At 39.2% G+C, this 17,154-nt stretch overlaps 1 protein-coding gene across 3 annotated transcripts in view; it reads left to right on the forward strand.

Moving 5' to 3' along the window:
- PLCL1 (phospholipase C like 1 (inactive)) overlaps window positions 1-17,154 on the forward strand; it is a 325,277-nt gene that overhangs the window by 269,544 nt on the left and 38,579 nt on the right. For all 3 annotated transcript variants that reach the window (XM_058549516.1, XM_058549515.1, XM_058549514.1), the window contains exons 4-5: window positions 11,487-11,562; window positions 13,967-14,076. In XM_058549516.1, the coding sequence (XP_058405499.1) occupies window positions 11,487-11,562; window positions 13,967-14,076 (186 nt within the window). The remainder of the gene's footprint in view (window positions 1-11,486; window positions 11,563-13,966; window positions 14,077-17,154) is intronic.

The following is a 17,154-nucleotide window of genomic DNA, read 5'->3' on the forward strand; positions in this document are numbered from 1 at the left end:
CTGTTTGAATCCTTTCCTCAGGCAAGCTGATTTGTCTGCTGTGTTCTTTTCATTCTCCATCCTTTGTCTTGCCATTCTGTACCACCTAGAATTGCCTTCCTAGCTTTAATTTCCTCTCCATCCAGCTAAGTCCAGCCTTTTGTCCTAACCTCTCGCAAAACTGACCTTAAGAAAAGATTCATTCATTGGCTTTATTCATGACATTCAATACAGACCGTATATAAAGAACTGTAGTAGGTTCTGTGCAATACGGAGATGAGTAAACAGAGATGGGTATCAGCACAAATAGCCATGATGTAAAGCATGACACTTTTTTGACTCAAGAGAAATATAAGTAAAATGAGATGGGAACATGTAAATTTGCCACTTGTAAGACAACACTTTCTCTTTTGACATATTTTGTGTAGGTCTTCAGGCTTTTGATTAGTCAACTCAACATACACATTTTGGACACCTGCTATTGTGCAGGGTGTTGGGGGAAAGAAATTATATGAAGCAAAATTTCTGCCCTTGAGGAGCAGGAAATCCTGATGGGAAGGCAGGACTTACACCTGAAAAGGGAAGGAGCAGAGACACAGAGGGTCCGGAGTGGACCAGATGGTGTTTTATGTCCTGAGCTGGACGGAGTCTAAGGACCTTGAGGTCTGTGATGGACTTTTCACAGTGACTTGTAATACACACCCCACTCCCACCCCGTGCTCAGCAGAATTTTATTTGCAAATAATTTTTAAAGAAAAATATTGTCTTACTTTTATATAATGTTTTTTTAGATAGCTGAACTTTTACTTTTCTAATGTTCTCACCGAATTTTTCATGTGTAGTCAAGAAGTATTTGCCTAAAATATTTGGTTCTTTTAAGTGTTTTAAATTAAATTAAAATACTTTTAAGTTTATTTAAGTTATTTAAAATTATTTAAATTTAAATTAAATTGAAACACTTTTAAGTGTTTTAAATTAATATGAAAACTTTTGGTGAACTGGTGTTTTGAATGTAGCATTCAGAGGTGGGATAGTTGCAGGAGATTGCAACTATAAAAATAAACCCAAAGTGTTCTCGGAAGGTGAATTCTGTGCTGAATGATTTCACATGAACTAAGAGTTAAAACTTTACTATGGTAAGAGCAACTGATTTTCTGAAGATAAAGAAATGAAAACAATCTAGAGGGCATGAGTCAAGGGTTATTTTAATCTTTTATGAGGTCCGTGGGGTGTGATTTGGAGAACAGTTGTTAGTTGTGTTAGTATGATTTGGAATCTATCAAAAAGAGCTAATTGCTATCTTTAATCACTCTTGCAGTGGAATCAGTACACTGGCAGGTATCACAATAAAACCAAGAATAATGGGTTGGATTAAATACATTCTCTTCTGTCAGTGTTCTTACCAAGATATATTGAGCTCAGGACAGGAAAAAGTTGTAGGTATGTCCACAGTCCCCAATGTAGTACTGCTTATTGAAATCAATAAATTGAAATTAGATAGGTCGGAGATACTTTCCTTCCATCACTCTCTCTCATTGTGAAGTTTGTGTGGAACTTTATATTAGTTTGCCTTTCAAAAAGTATGTTGGCTTGTATAATAATAGAACCCAGAAAAAGAACAGCCTGCTGTCATGTGCTCAACCAGAGCTGGCTATTTAAAAACAAGATGTCCTGCCCTTAGTGCATTGAAACTGTCTTTACTCCTGTGTGTGGCAATGTCTTCTGATACATTTTCTGTATAATGAGGGGATTGTCAGCATCCTGAGGGTTGACAACATTTCCACTTGGTCCCAGGGTCCCAAGGATACTGGATATCCAAGATGCATCAATAAACAAGTATATCAGGCTGGCTCCTTTGTGGAATCTGCATCCTCAGAGTTCACTTTGCATTCCCAAATACTCAAATCCTTGCAACCCTTTTAGTTAAAGGTAGTAAATTGGCCTGAAAGTTCTGGAGAAGGTTCAGGAAGGTTAGTCACCTGGTAATTTTATGAATGAGCTAAATTTTAATCATGGCTGGATGTAAACAGACTTTTCTACTGATTACTTAAGATACAGCTGACAACTGTTTGGGAAACAAACAACTAGAGAAAAGAAAATGTAAAATGATCCCCTTATGCAGAAAGCAGCCCATGGAAGTAGATCTTGTCGCTATCATGAATGTGGAGACAACGTCCTTTGGCCTGCTCTGTGCAAGTTCTCTTGTCCTGTGCCATTATAAATCAGGCTAGGAGATTTGACTCAGAGCTAGTCCCAGGACTGAGAATACTTTGTTGTATACAACAAAGGGAGTGGACTTGCAGTAAGCTTGCAAATGCTCAGAAAATTAACAGTCTTGATAGGATTGATTTTGCTTAAAAACAAAAGATGCCAATTTGTTAACAATGCTTTTATTCATCTGATTAAAACTTTTTAAGGAAATTAAAAATTAAAGGAAATTATCTTCATTCTAGTTAGCAAATATATATGTAACAGCAATCAATATATATGTAACAGCAAATCAAGTCTTATTTCAAACAATCTGAACAGATGAGCCACTACAGAACAAAAAACTAAAACTCAGTTTTTTGATTAAAAGGAAGGTAGGAGATAGATTAATTATTTCACTCTTCTTAAGGGGAGAGAACAAAATACATCTAGAGTAGATTGGCTTTTTATTGACTCACATATTCTTAAGTGATTGCCTTTCCAAATTTGGTAACTCCTCCTAAAAAAGCAGTGGACTCAAGCAAGTACATTTCTTACTAGGTTTTATAGGAAGAATATCTATAATGGTTGATGTATGTCACAAATTAGACTTGGAGGGAGAAGCAGTTATGGCAAAAATGTGTCTTCATGATGCTTTACTTGGTGAATTCTACTTTATTAAATGTTTATCACCAACTTGCACTTGCAATAGGAGTTCTACACTTTAATGTAATATCAGTATCACAAAACAACTTGTAAGCTTAGGTCTGCTCCTCTAGAATGCTTGGGTTCTAGTCTCAACTATTTCACTAACTAGCTGTGCAGCTTTAGGCAAGTCAATTTTGGGCTCAGTGCTTTCATCTATAAAATGCGGTTGTCCATGATAGATGGTCCTTAAGGTGACTTCTAAATATAAAGTTCTGTGGTTCTAGGTGTTTAGATATAATTCAGGAAAACATTGGAATCTATGGAAGGTTTGTGAGTTGTGATATGATGAAAGCTCATCTTTTCAGTACCATTAGTTACATTGACTGTGTAACTATTGCAATGATCCTAGGCAATTAGTTAAACTCCCTATTGAAAAGAGCTGGAAGGACAGTTTTTTTTCACACAGATTGGACAATTTAATCCATCCCTGAGTAAAAGCATTACTTGTAAAAGCATTCCCCTTCTGTAAAGTTTTCGTTTTAAATAAGTGATTTTGATCTTAACTGACAACTTTACACACCCCTGTTCAGGACACATCTAATGCTTAAAGTAATGCCAACCTTTATCTGGGTAAGTCCTCTGTTCTTTTAGATTCAAAGCTGTGGCAAGGGAATGAGATCCATTCGGAGATATTTATGTGACAGAACCAAAGAAAAGCTCTTTGTAGTACTACAACCGGCAGAGGCAACGGGGGGCTCACGCTGAGACGTCAGATACGGAAATCAAGCCACTGCCAGATTCCATCGATTGGGTCAACCCAGCCTTGGCTGTCTAAGTGTACTGACTGCCCAACTGGGGGATTATCTGAGGACACGCTTCTCACCTTAGCTTTTGTATATTTCATTTCTGCCAGGATCTGTAGAGACCTAAGAATGAGATGAAACTCAAATCAACCATTTTTCCTTCCTCACAACCTAGATAAATGACTTAGCTGAGGAGGAAAGGTTGAAATTGTTGGTTTAAATGTGGTTTGGAATGTTTGGTACCTTTCAGCCATCAATCTTCTTTGTTTTCTCTACAACTACTAATAATTGAAAGTTGACTGCAGAAAATAGAATAAAATTATTCTTCTAAATAAAATGGAAGCTGTCATCACAGAAAAGATCAAATGCTCTTATGAGAGAAGTTCGCATGAGCAATGATTTTACGTTCTGAGAATATTAATGATGAGGTGTTTTAGAATAAAAATTGTGACTTTTATTATTAAGGGATTTCAGGTTATCCTCTAAGGAATCTCTAAGGGATGCTCTTCTATGTTGAAGGCTAAATCACACTTGACTGTCTTTTTAAGAAGTGATCTATTAGACAATGAAAAAACAAACTTCTTACATAATGGGGTTGATAAATATTTACATGGGGGATTTTGAAGAGAACTTGAATCGTAGGGTTTGTTGTATGTTTTGGTCTTGAATTTATTTTACTTCAAATGAGTAATAAAGTTTTAAAATTTATTTTATTTTCTGATACTTGAGTATTATATTTTCTATAGGTATAATCCTTTGAAAAGCTTTATGTTTATTTTTCAGTACTCAATTTGAAAGGGAATTAAGAACATGTAAGATTATAGAAAAATGGAGAAGCCTGGAGAAAAAGACTAGAGACAATAAGAGAGATTAGAGTTCAAAAAAGACAATTATAAGTTTGAGAAGTGATCAATAATAAATAACATATTTTATTGTGTGTGCATGTGTGGTAATCCATACGTAGAAGAAATAAGTATCACAAAGTAAGATAGGGAAAAGGTGATAATATAAATGGATAGATGAGTCTGGGGATGGAAATGTGAATAAGATGGAGTCCTTGCTCTACTAGGATTACAATTTACTGGGGAAGCGAGGGGTGGGAGGTAATATAGGTAAACAGTTAATTGTAATTTAAGATAGAAAATAAAAAATTTTGTAAACAGACTAAAAAAATAGAATGTTCTTGGAATTTGGAGGTAAGAGGGGGAGGGAAGGAGAAGAAATCAGGATACCAGTGGAAGAGGGGACATTGAAGTGAGCTTTGGGGCCAGGAGAGATGGCTTAAGAAGACTTCCCTGATAGAAAGAACTGTGTAGGCAGAACAAGTAGGGCCTGTTTGGAGGTGTGATTCACACAGGTAAACTGAGACCTAGGAGAATCGAGAAACCATAGGGGAAAGGCTGCTGAGGAGAATGCGAAGACTCCAACTCTAGGTTAGAAGCATTTTACTTTATTCAATAGGCAAGGGAGACAATGACAAAGCCAGGAAGTAACTAGTGCTATGCCTTTGGAAGATGTTTCTGGAAGCGGTATTTAGAAGGAGTGAGGTGGGAAGAACCAGAACCCACCAGTAGCAAAGCGGAGATTCAAAGTCACCTCTGAGCCTCAAAGGCAGGTTTGTGAGAACTGGGAGAAAATAGGAGATATTTCATTTTTTAGCAGTAGGGGGAATGCGGGGTAAGGCAGGGAGGATGAAATGGAGCAGAAAATATTTTTGAAGTTGACATTTGAGCTGCCTCTGGAGGGATAATTAGAATTTGAAAGACGGTCCAGGGAGTGAGAATAAAGGCTTAAAGCAGGAGTGTTGTGGTAAAGAAGGAAAGGAATAAAAGTGGTAGGAGAGGCAAGACTCGGTGACGGACAGAACATGGGGGCTCACCTTCCAGATGCAGTAGAGGCAAAGAGGATGTCTGCGATTTGAGCCTGGGTGTCTGGCTGAGACAGAGAATGCTGGAAATTACAGGTACAGGTATATAGTAGCCTAAGCATCTCCACTTTTTTGGATGGAGCACTGTCTCAGTCTCTCTGCAAACAGCACACTCAGAAAGGGTGACTAAAGGAGTGGATGGGGGAGTGGTTATAAAAGCATGGGCAGGCGTTAGGAAGCAACAGTGGGTGGTGAGCACCCCTGGAAGAGCAACAGTGGAGAGCTGTCATCACCCCCAGGCCTGAAGGGGTAAGGGGAAGAAGCTGTTCTGGCACTCAGTACTATCTGCACCTGTCAGGGACCACCTGACAGGAGCTGTGGCCTCACAGAGAGGAAGCTATCAACCACAGTCCAGCAGGGAGGGTGCGGTCAAGGGAGTAACTACCCTAAACCCTCTTGCCTCCTGCCTCCTGCCCTTGATCACTTGCCGGTGGTTCCCATTGGCTGATCCCAATGGAAATCAGAGGCAAGGGAGCCTGGTTGATATTCCCTGTAGAGATCAGCCTCCCCAGCACAGAGCACAGCAGAGAGTGGATCTGGAGGGGTAAACACAGAGGTCCCAGCAGAGGCAACTCCTCAGTAAAAATATTTTGAGAATTTATTCATTCATAAACTTACTAACATACCAATATATAGAGTATAAAACATCAAGAATAGAAATTACCATTGGATTTTAAAATACTTTTACTTATGATTAATAAAAATCCTTCTGCTCTCCCAATGTGATTGAATATGTCAGATCTGATCAGACTGTATTGTCTTCAGTTCTCGGTGTTGCTGAGGAAGAAATCATGGTGGGAATAGGATGAGCAGCTGCTCTGCCATTTTCATGTTGTTTGCTTCACTTGCGTTATTTTCATTTTCTTTTCAGGAATCCATATTAGGAAGGTTTAGTTTAAGCTAATATAAGTGGTATTTACTTTACTACTTTACAGGCATATGTAAGTTGAAATATTCTGGAAGAAACTAATAAATAAGAGCACTGCTGTCAGCCCTTCTCCAATGTGGAATTCCCTTCTTTCCTTATCTTACCTCACTTACCATATTGGAAACATATGATCTTCATTTGGCAAGGGGGCCAGGATTAATCTGTAAAGCTTAATGTCTTTTCTAATTTGACAGATAAAATAAATGTGAATAACAGTCCTCATTGTTTTTTCTCACACCTCAGTGGAATATCTTGTGCCCCCACCCCCCGCACCAGAGTGCATGTTCCTCCCCACTTTGGAAACCACTGTTATAGACCAGTGGAAGTATAAATCTGGAATTTAGGAGAGAGGCCAGGGTTGGAGACATTAGCTTTGAAATGATCTATGTGGGTGCAATATTTGATAGCTCCAGGAATGGATGAAATTACCAGAAGAAGAGATAATAGTGAAGGGAAAGAATGGAGAGCTGAGGCCAGAGGGCTTGGAGAATTCCTACATGTATGGATATAAAAAAGGAAAAGGAAGCAGTATAGGAGACAGGGCAAAGCAGGAAAAGAACCAGGGTCCTGGAAGTCAAGAAGGGATGATCAGTGGTGTCACCTGCTGAGCTGGAGAGACTGAGGACTGAGGATTGGCCAAGGAGTAGTTGATGATGAGGCTGAGGTTAAACTTCGAGGGTCTCAGTGGAGTCCTACATGAGTCAAAGCAATGAGCATGGGCTAATTTTTTAAGGAAGAATTGATGAGGACAACCACCCATAGGCCAATAAAATATTTTGTTATTGTTTTTGTTTGCTTACTCTAAGGTAGGAGATGTTGTATGGAGAAGGGAAGAACCAAGGGGAGAGGAGAGAATGTAGATAAAAAATAGAAGGAGTCATTAAGAATGGGTTCCTCAGAACTGAGAGCCCAGAAATAAAACCACACATATACGGACAGCTAATTTTCGACAAAGGAGCTAAGAACATACAACAGAGAAAGGAAAGTCTCTTCAATAAATGGTGTTGGGAAAACTGCACAGCCACGTGCAAAAGAATGAAAGTGGACCATCTGCTATCGCCATTCACAAAAATTAACTCAAAATGGATCAAAGACCTGAAGGTGAGACCTGAAACTATAAAACTCATAGAAGAAAATATAGGCAACACACTATTTGACATTGGTCATAAAGGAATCTTTTCAGAGGACATGCCTACCCAGATTAGGGAAACTAAAGAAAAAATAAACAAGTGGGACTTTATCAGATTAAAGAGCTTCTACAAGACAAACGAAACCAGAATCAAGATGAACAGACAACCCACCAGCTGGGAGAGAATATTTGCAAAACATATATCTGACAAGGGGTTGATCTCCATAATATATAAAGAACTCACACAACTGAACAACAAAAAAATAAACAACCCTATCAAATGGGCAGAGGAAATGAACAGACACTTCTCCAAAGAAGATATACAGATGGCCAATAGCCACATGAAAAGATGCTCAACATCGCTAATCATCAGGGAAATGCAAATCAAAACAACACTAAGATATCATCTCACGCCCGTTAGAATGGCTGTAATCACCGAGACAAAAAACAACAAGTGTTGGAGAGGATGTGGAGAAACAGGAACCCTCATACACAGCTGGTGGGAATGCAAACTGGTGCAGCCTCTATGGAAAACGGTATGGAGATTCCTCAAAGAATTAAAAATAGAGATGCCCTATGATCCAGCTATCCCACTACTGGGAATCTATCCAACGAACCTGAAATCAACAATCCAAAGAGGCTTATGCACCCCTGTGTTCATTGCAACATTATTCACTATAACCAAGAAGTGGAAACAACCTAAGTGTCCCTCGACTGAGGATTGGATCAAGAAAATGTGGTGTATATATATATATATATATATATATATACATATATATATATATATATATATATACACACAATGGAATACTACTCAGCCATAAAAAAAGACAAAATCTTCCCATTTGCAACAACCTGGATGGGCCTGGAGGGTATTATGTTAAGTGAAGTAAGCCAGAAAGAGAAAGACAAACACTGTATGATCTCACTCATGTGTGGAATATAAACCAACACATGGACAGAGAAAACTGTATTGTGGTTATCAGGGGCAATGGGGGTGTGGGGTGGGCACAAGGGGTGAAGGGAGACATATATGCTGATGGATAAACAAAAATGTACAACCCCAAATTTCACAATGTTAAAAACTATTAAAACATCAATAAAAAAGTAAAAAAAAAATAAAAAAAAGAATGGGTTCCTGATGGAAGCAGGGAGAGGTGGGATTGAATGTCTCCATAGAATAGTAGCTTTGGCGAAGAAGACACTTCCTTTTCAGGTTGTTCCAAAGAGACTATGGCATTTTTGGATGCAGGAAGTGTATTCCTTTTGTACTCAACACTGAGGAGATACTTAGTATAATACTGCAAAGAAGCCTGACCACAAATCAATAGGTAGAGAGTTTTTTTTCAGAGAATGATATCATCTGTTCTCTACTGAGAGCAAAACCAAGAGAAATGAATGTAAGGTATTATCAAAAGAAATTATCAAACCTATTCCTTTTTTGAGTTTTTCTTTAAATGGGTATATTTGGGGGCCGGCCCTGTGGCTTAGCGGTTAAGTGCATGCGCTCCGCTACTGGTGGCCCGGGTTCCGATCCCGGGCGCGCACCGACGCACTGCTTCTCGGGCCGTACTGAGGCCGCGTCCCACATACAGCAACTAGAAGGATGTGCAACTATGACGTACAACTATCTCCTGGGGCTTTGAGGAAAAAAAGGAGGAGGATTGGCAATAGATGTTAGCTCAGAGCCGATCTTCCTCAGCAAAAAGAGGAGGATTAGCATGGATGTTAGCTCAGGGCTGATCTTCCTCACAAAAAAAAAAAAGAATAAAAAAAAAAAGTGTATGTTTGAATCTAGTTGAAATGCATTGATTATGGGCATACTTTCATGACGGGCTGGGCCAGGTGACTTGGGAATGCTGTTTCAGGCTCAAAAGATTGCATATATGTGAAGACATACGTTCTCTCATGGAGCGTGGCCAGGCCAGACAAAATCAGAGGGTTGCTATTTTTTTATGAAAATAAGTGGTTGCCAGGAAACTGGGATTTTAATTTCAGCTTGATCATTAATTAGTTCTATTTTTTAGACAAGAATCTTAACTCCTGTAAGTCTTAGTTCCTTTTTTTAACAAAATTAAGGAGGTCATCATGATAGCTAAGATTCTTTTAGCCTTAAAATTAATTATAAAAATGTATAGAATATTACCTACTTTGCTCATGGTAAAGTCACAGAATGTGTCCATTCTTTATGAATGTTTCCCTTGTTTGAATTTCATGAAAACATTTTGTCTGCTATTTGACTAATTGCAACATCTGATAACTTTTGAAAGTATTATAAAAACTCAGTTGATGTTACATGTATGGATACTAAGCTTAGAAAAGACTAAAACAGATTGCCCTCATATTAAATCTTTCTCTGCCTGTAAGTGTCGCTCACTTGGAAGCTGCAATAACTCAGGCTACTGTTAGCCATTTGATAAATTTTTATTTACAAGTATTCCACTTCCTCTTGGGAGTTGAAAGAATTAATTAGTGCAGTTAAAAACTTTGACTTAGTCTAGACCTTCTTGGATGTCTTGTTTTCTGATTTTTATAGTCAATTTAGCCCTCCCTGCAAATAAGTCACTTTAAACTATCACTTTAGGCAGAAAACGTGAGGAATTGAATTTTGTTTGGTTGAATTAATTATCGTATTTCATTCGTTCCTTTGAGTAGACTCCCTGCTAGACTGTGAGCTGCATGGAGATAGGGATGTGTCTGTTTTTGCTCATCAGTGGATCAGACCCCTGTACTTACCATGACGCATACACATCGTAGCTGCTCAACAGAGACTTGTTAAATGAATGAATGGTATGATTTTACTCCTCTGGAGTTGGTAGGCACTAAAAATTTGTGATTCAATGTTCTTTTCCATTTGAAAATTTGTAGTCATAGACCATTTTATATTTGGAGGTGATCGTACGAGTGTACAATCTGTTCGACAGCATCGAGTTATGAAAAATGTCTTACTCAAGACCTTTTATGTCCACCTTGGATTCTGCCTTGAACTCCCTTCAGAATATTGAGCCAGACACATAAAACATGGACTGGCCAGATGAAATGGGACAACATTTATTGGGAGTAGGAGAGTGGCTGGAAATTCAGGAAATGTTGGTTTGCCTATTGGTTGCCTTTCTTTAGTCACTTCTTCAAAAGGGTCCCAATCCCTTATATTTTTTATCACAACTTCTTTACTGATTATCAACTTCCCCCTTCTTCACATACAGATTTTCTTTCTCCGTCTTTCCAAGAGTTGTCTTATTTCCCCTACGTTACTCAGTATGTTAATTACCTCTTGGACATATTTGCTCTCTACCCAAACATGGAGGGCAGGGACAACCATTTTGGTGTTATTGCCCACAAGCTCTGCCAAATTGGTGGCTCTGACATCTGACCCACTCTTCCTTCTTGCCGGTGCAGCTAGAGCCCTTCTAGAGGGAGGACCAGACCTCCACCATCTTTGGGCCACCCAAATCCAATCTGCCAGCTTCATTGATATGTTCAGAAGTCCTTTAGCTCATCACTAGGTGATTCCCTATTATGATTCTCATTGCTATTGTTCCAATACCACTTGCCTTGATGTTGCAGTAACTTTTGGGGTAAGAGGTTGGAATAAGAGGTGTTCATAAATGTGATCTGGAACTTAAGGAATGTATATGCGTTTATTCAATAGTTATTTATTTGGCACCCATGGTATGCCAGGCATGTTACATAACTGGAGCAATCATAAGGTAGGTGACTCTAGCTGTAGTGTTGGAGCAGAGACTGTCCTTCCCTCTCCCATCTCTTGTGGTTAGGCCATGATTCCCCATTACTGCCAGTATCCCATGGATCTCTCTGTCATCTTTCCAACGAGCCAGTTTAAGGACTTCTAACAACCACTTTTTTATGTTTGTTTTGTGACAGATGATTCAAGAGAGCCGGTTTCTCATAGAAATGGCAGATACAGTCCAGGAAAAGATTGTGCAGTGTCAGAAAGCAGGTAATCTCCCCCTTTGCCCAACCCCCCATTTCGTTTAGAAACTTTAGTGATAACTTTTGGCAGGTTTTTTTTTTAAGGTTCTGTTTTTACTCTTAAAATCCAAATATTTTATGTCATAGTTTAACTATACTCTGAGTTAAACTTATGTCTTTGTTTAATATATATAGGAGAAATCTAGGTGATAGCAGGTGGCCTGTAGGTGTGTATCTAGGGGGGTAGTGTCTGAAGATGTCTAGAGAGGTGAGGGGTTCTGAATCTCCTTTTGTGGTTTGGAAGCCTATCAATCCTTTTACTACACATTGCTCCTTAAAAACACTTCATTTTTACAATTTGAATTATAATCCTATTACTCTTCTAGGCGTTTGCCTCATTTATTAGTCCTCATTTTAGATTTATTCTTCCTTTAAGCATGGGATGGGACACGTGTTTGTGAGGGCACGCCTGTGTTTAAGTTCACCTTCATTCACACTCCTGCACTTTTCTCTCTCTGGGATTCATGTTCTCCTTGATCCACACACACAATAATGATTATGATGAGGAAGATCACAATATGACAATTGCTCGATTTATTTGCATATGATATACTAAGCAGATACACTATGTTACTTAGTCCTCATAACAACTCTGCAAGGTAATCATCGTTACATCCAATCTACAGATAAGGCATCTGAGATTCTGAGAGATTGAGTGAATTATTCAAGATCCCATATCAACACGTGGTCGAGCTGACCTTTGAACCCAGACGAAACTTTAAAAATGGTGCTCTTCAGGGGCCAGCCTGGTGGTGTAGTGGTTAAATTCACGTGCTCCACTTCGGTGGCCCGAGGTTCGCAGGTTTGGATCCCAGGCGCGGACCTACACACTGCTTATCAAGCCATGCTGTGGAGCCGTCCCATATAAAGTAGAGGAAGATGGGCACAGATGTTAGCCCAGGGCCAGTCTTCCTCAGCAAAAAGAGGAGGCTTAGCAACAGATGTTAGCTCAGGGCTAATCTTCCTCACACACACACAAAAAAAACAATGGTGCTCTTCCCTGCCTGGCCTGCAGGCTTAAATGTCTCGGTTGACGGGAAGCACAAAAATAATAATACCAAATACTTATATAATGCTCCCATGTGCCAGGCACACTTTGAGGCCTTTAGATGTATGGACTCATTTAATCTTCACCACAATCCCTTGAGGCAAACACTCTTGCTATCGCCATTCCACCAAGGAGGAAATTGAATCACAGAGACTCTCAGGGACTTGCTCACACTCACGTAGCTGGTAAGCAGTAGAGCTAGAGTGTAAGCCCGGGCTCCACAGTCATGCCCTTACACATGCTGTGCCGTGATGTTAGCACCAGGAAAGTTCGTGTGGTTTTAGGCTGCATTAATAAAAGCAGAGTAACAAAGAGAACAAGGAGGGTGATGGTAAATCCTTACCTCATGTGTGCTGCTTCAAGACCATTTCGAGTACAATGTTCCTGGGTGCAGGTCCCTACAGCTCAAGTCTAGGAAGCTGTGCAATGCAGTGGCCTTGCCTGGAGCTCATCCTTAAAGAAGAGACATTATTAATAAGCTGAAACATGTTAGAATGTTTAATCTGGAGAAGAGAAGGCTCTAATGGACTTTATCTAATATCTTTCTTTGAATGTTTAAAGGACTGCACTGTGGAAAAGAGATGAGACATTGTTGGTCTGGGTCTAGCTAGCCCCAAGGAGTAGAAGTTCCAGGGAGAGAGACTCTGGCTCGATATCAGTCATAGCTTTCCAAAGATGGAATGAACAGTCCAGAAGAACATGTGCTTCCCATCTCTGAGGTGCTAAGACAAAGGCTGAAGAAACAGATGATGGTTATGTTTTTTATAGTATTCAAGCTTGAGAAATGGTTGAGCTAAAAATAACTTTAAGGCCATTCTCAAATCTGAAACATGTAGGTGTTTCCAGGAATGCTATTTTTAAAAAATCTCTTTATTTTTACTCAACTTTTACTAATTACCATTGTTATCTATGTGGGCTCCAGGGTGTACTGTAAAGCCATATGGGTGGTTCATAAGGAAAAGTAAGATGTGTGCATCTATCACATGTGGGTACCATTCACACATTTCACTGTTTCATATAAAAACTAGGTAGAAGACAAACAAAATACGTTACCTGTTTGAAGAATTTGCTTCTTAACTTCTCATGTCTTTATTTATGGCTCCTGTTTACAATGTAATTTGGTCTAATGCATTGATTCTTGTCAGTTTTGTTAACCATTTGGTGGGGATGAACAGAATGGGAAGGAGAATGCAATTCAGGTATTTAGAAATTATGAGAGAAGGACAGGAATGGGAACCATATTTTTACAGATAATATTTTCATAATAAAATGCCTATTTTTTTGAAATTTATACTAATAATTCTTATATGTTCTCTTTTCAAAGGGATGGAGTTCCATGAGGAACTTCATAATCTAGGGGCCAAAGAAGGCTTGAAAGGAAGAAAACTCAACAAGGCAACTGAGAGCTTTGCTTGGAACATTACAGTGTTGAAGGTAAATGAAATTCCCAGGTACCCCCCTCTGCTTTATTTTTCTCCTCCCTTTCTCTCCAGCGTGCAGAGAAGCATCAGTGGTTAGATACGGGGATCTGAATTTTTCAGTCAGTGTGTGTCCTAATCACCAGGTTCGCGCTCTGAGTGATGGTGAGTTGCATCCTGGGATTGACACGCTTTTCACCATAATAAGGCAATGAGGTTTGTGGTGGAGGCAGAGGACAACACAACCTAATTCTCTTGCTGGATGTTTGCGCTTGTGTGTTTTCACTCACATGAGCGCTTCTGTTCAAGTCAATATGGCTGTTCTTGTTTGTGGAAAGAACAACGCCAAGTGTTGCTGGAGAAGGATCCAACACAGGTGATCTGGAAGAGCCTTAAGCTACAGAATATCTGGAGGTTAGGATTATTTTATTTTGAGAGCAGTCTCTATAAATACATTTATTTTTGCAAACAGCTTTAGAAGTCAGTTTCTCGAGATTATGATTTGCTCTGCTGAAAATTAATTTTAGGGTTTTGAAGTAAAGATGCCACTTTGCGTATTTTCTTACATGAGAGCAGAAATATTTTAGGCAGTTAGAATAATTTATTCCTGACAATGTGATGGGAGAAAAACAGCCACAAACAAAATTAATAACTGCTGACATTTAAAGAACACGTTTTATGTGCCAGGTACTGTTTTATATGAATTAACATTTTAATACAACAACCCAATACAGTCATTATTCTCATTTTACGGGTGAGAAACTGAGGCATTGAAAACTTATGTATAATGCCCAAGGTCACTCTGCTGGTAAGTGGTGGAGCTGGAGCTTGAACAGAGGCGGTCGGCTCCAGAGCCTGTGTCTTTAACCTGCTCTGCAGAGATGCTGCACATGTGTATGTGAAAGTGCTAGGTGAACTGTAGGACACATCACAAATGTTTACTAAAAATTCAGTCCACAAACATTTGTTAAGCTCCTCCTACGTACCTGGCTCTGGCTAGGCATTGGGGATCCATGGAGAACAAGAGATACAGACTCTGACCTCATGATTTAACGGTCTGGGGGCGGGGGGTGGGGTGAGAGAAAATAGGTGTCATTCGTTTAACAGACAGGGAGGAGCTACTCGGTTAATGCAAAGAGGAACTTATTTTATACTACTAGAGTACCACATGGCAGCATGGACGCTGATACAAACACTTTCTGTCCAGCGGTTGTTTATGTGGGCTTGTTAATGTGCCGATCATTGAGAAAGGTGCTAGAGATACAAATATTGAAAGAGTAATTCCTGGGCCTCTAGGGCTAGTCTGCAAGGGGAGACCAACGTGCAGCTAGTAATGGCCATCGGTGACTCAGCACTTGATGATTGACAAGCACTCACGGCTAAATAGTTTCTATGCATTTCCCCTTCCTTCTTTGCAGCAGCTGTGTGACCTTGCAGCAGCTCATGCTGACCCTGATATGACTCTCCCCATCTCACGGAGGAGGAAATTGAGGCTTAGGGAGGTTTGAGTTTCTTGCCTTCAGCTAGTAAACGGCAGAGCTGACATTTGAACTCATGCCCATGGTTCTGACACTACCCTGTCCTCCTCAGTCCATGTGACTGAGTCCCGGCAGCAGGGGTGAGGGCACAGGCTCTGTGTGCAGACTGCCCCGTAGCTGTGAGGCTTCAACCAAGTTGTGTAATCTCTCTAAGGGTGATAATAGTACCTACACCCAGGGTTTGTGAGAATTAAATGAGATAATACATACAAAAGAGCTAAGTCACAGTGCACAAAACCAGACACTATATATATATATGTATATAGTATATATAAATATACATACATACATACATACGTGTGTGTGTGTATGCTATTACTTTATATATATATAAGCTATTACTTTTGCCAAGTGAGAATAACTATTGGAAGAACAAGTCTTTTGTTATTGTTTGTTTTTTATTTAAAATTTTTTTAATTAATTATTTTTTTAATTGAGATGTAGTTGTTTGTTTCTTTGTTAACTTCCGACTGAAGCCCATTCACTGTTTTCTGAAGTTTCTTTGTGTGTTTTTTTTTTTTTTAGTGACAGGAGTTGGCTGCTAGATGGGGCCAAGCAAATGCTGTACAAATTATTCCAAGACAGATCTTTTGAAACACAATCAGTCTTCGATTATTATAGCTAATGTACTGTTGCTATTTCAGCTTAAGAGTAGTGAACTTTTCCAAACGTCTAATATTTCCTTTCTCTCCTCCATTGAGTTTGGAGGGCCTTTAATCAAGATGGCCTTTCCCTAGGTGTTGAACAAATGACCTTCTTGGAATTTGGATTTTTAGCTGAGGGACAAAGAGACTGGGCTCTTTTGGAGACTGTTTATTCCAGTGGTGCCTCTCTGAGAAGATCCTCCTCTCTAAGACTCTTCCTTTATTTTTTATATCTTGGATCTGAAGCTCTTAGTTCTTGCGTTGTTCTCCAGCCTTCCTATTGATTTTCCAAGCTCCTCAAATTCTTCCAATAAATGGCCTTTTCCTTAAGTTTACCAGAGTCAATTTACATTGCTTACAACTGGTTGAATTAGTAATAACCACACTGGTAAGACATAATCACTGAATTAGTAGGATATGACAGGGCTCGCCTGTAAAATTTTGCATTGCCTACTGAAAAGGTTTCCTTATACACAATTTATACAAGCACTCCCCATTATCTGGTGGGAGGAAGTGGAGATTGACCAATATTGGTTGAATATATGGGTTCCTGTAGCTAAAAATATTTAATTCCTATGTAATTTCCACCAAGAAAGGGAAGAGGTAGAAAAAAGGAGAAATATGCCTTCAGGATTGGCAGCATGGAGTGGTGGAAAGGGGCATTGACTTTAAAGCAAATTGAGCTGAGACTAAAAAATAAATTCTTTAGTTTATGTTTTCTGCAATTCAGTATTACATTGATCTGATATTAATAAATGATGGGGAGCTGGAGAAAAATTTGGAGAGAAAAAGATGAATGTCTACATTCATAGTTCTACAATGTAATGAATATGAATTATACTTAACAGTGTCCAAATTTTCCAAGCCGGAGATGAGGACTTAGAAGCCAGCAAGGAGGCTGAAATCAAGATG

Source organism: Diceros bicornis, chromosome 10 (assembly GCF_020826845.1).
Source record: "Diceros bicornis minor isolate mBicDic1 chromosome 10, mDicBic1.mat.cur, whole genome shotgun sequence".
Lineage (NCBI taxonomy): Eukaryota > Metazoa > Chordata > Mammalia > Perissodactyla > Rhinocerotidae > Diceros > Diceros bicornis.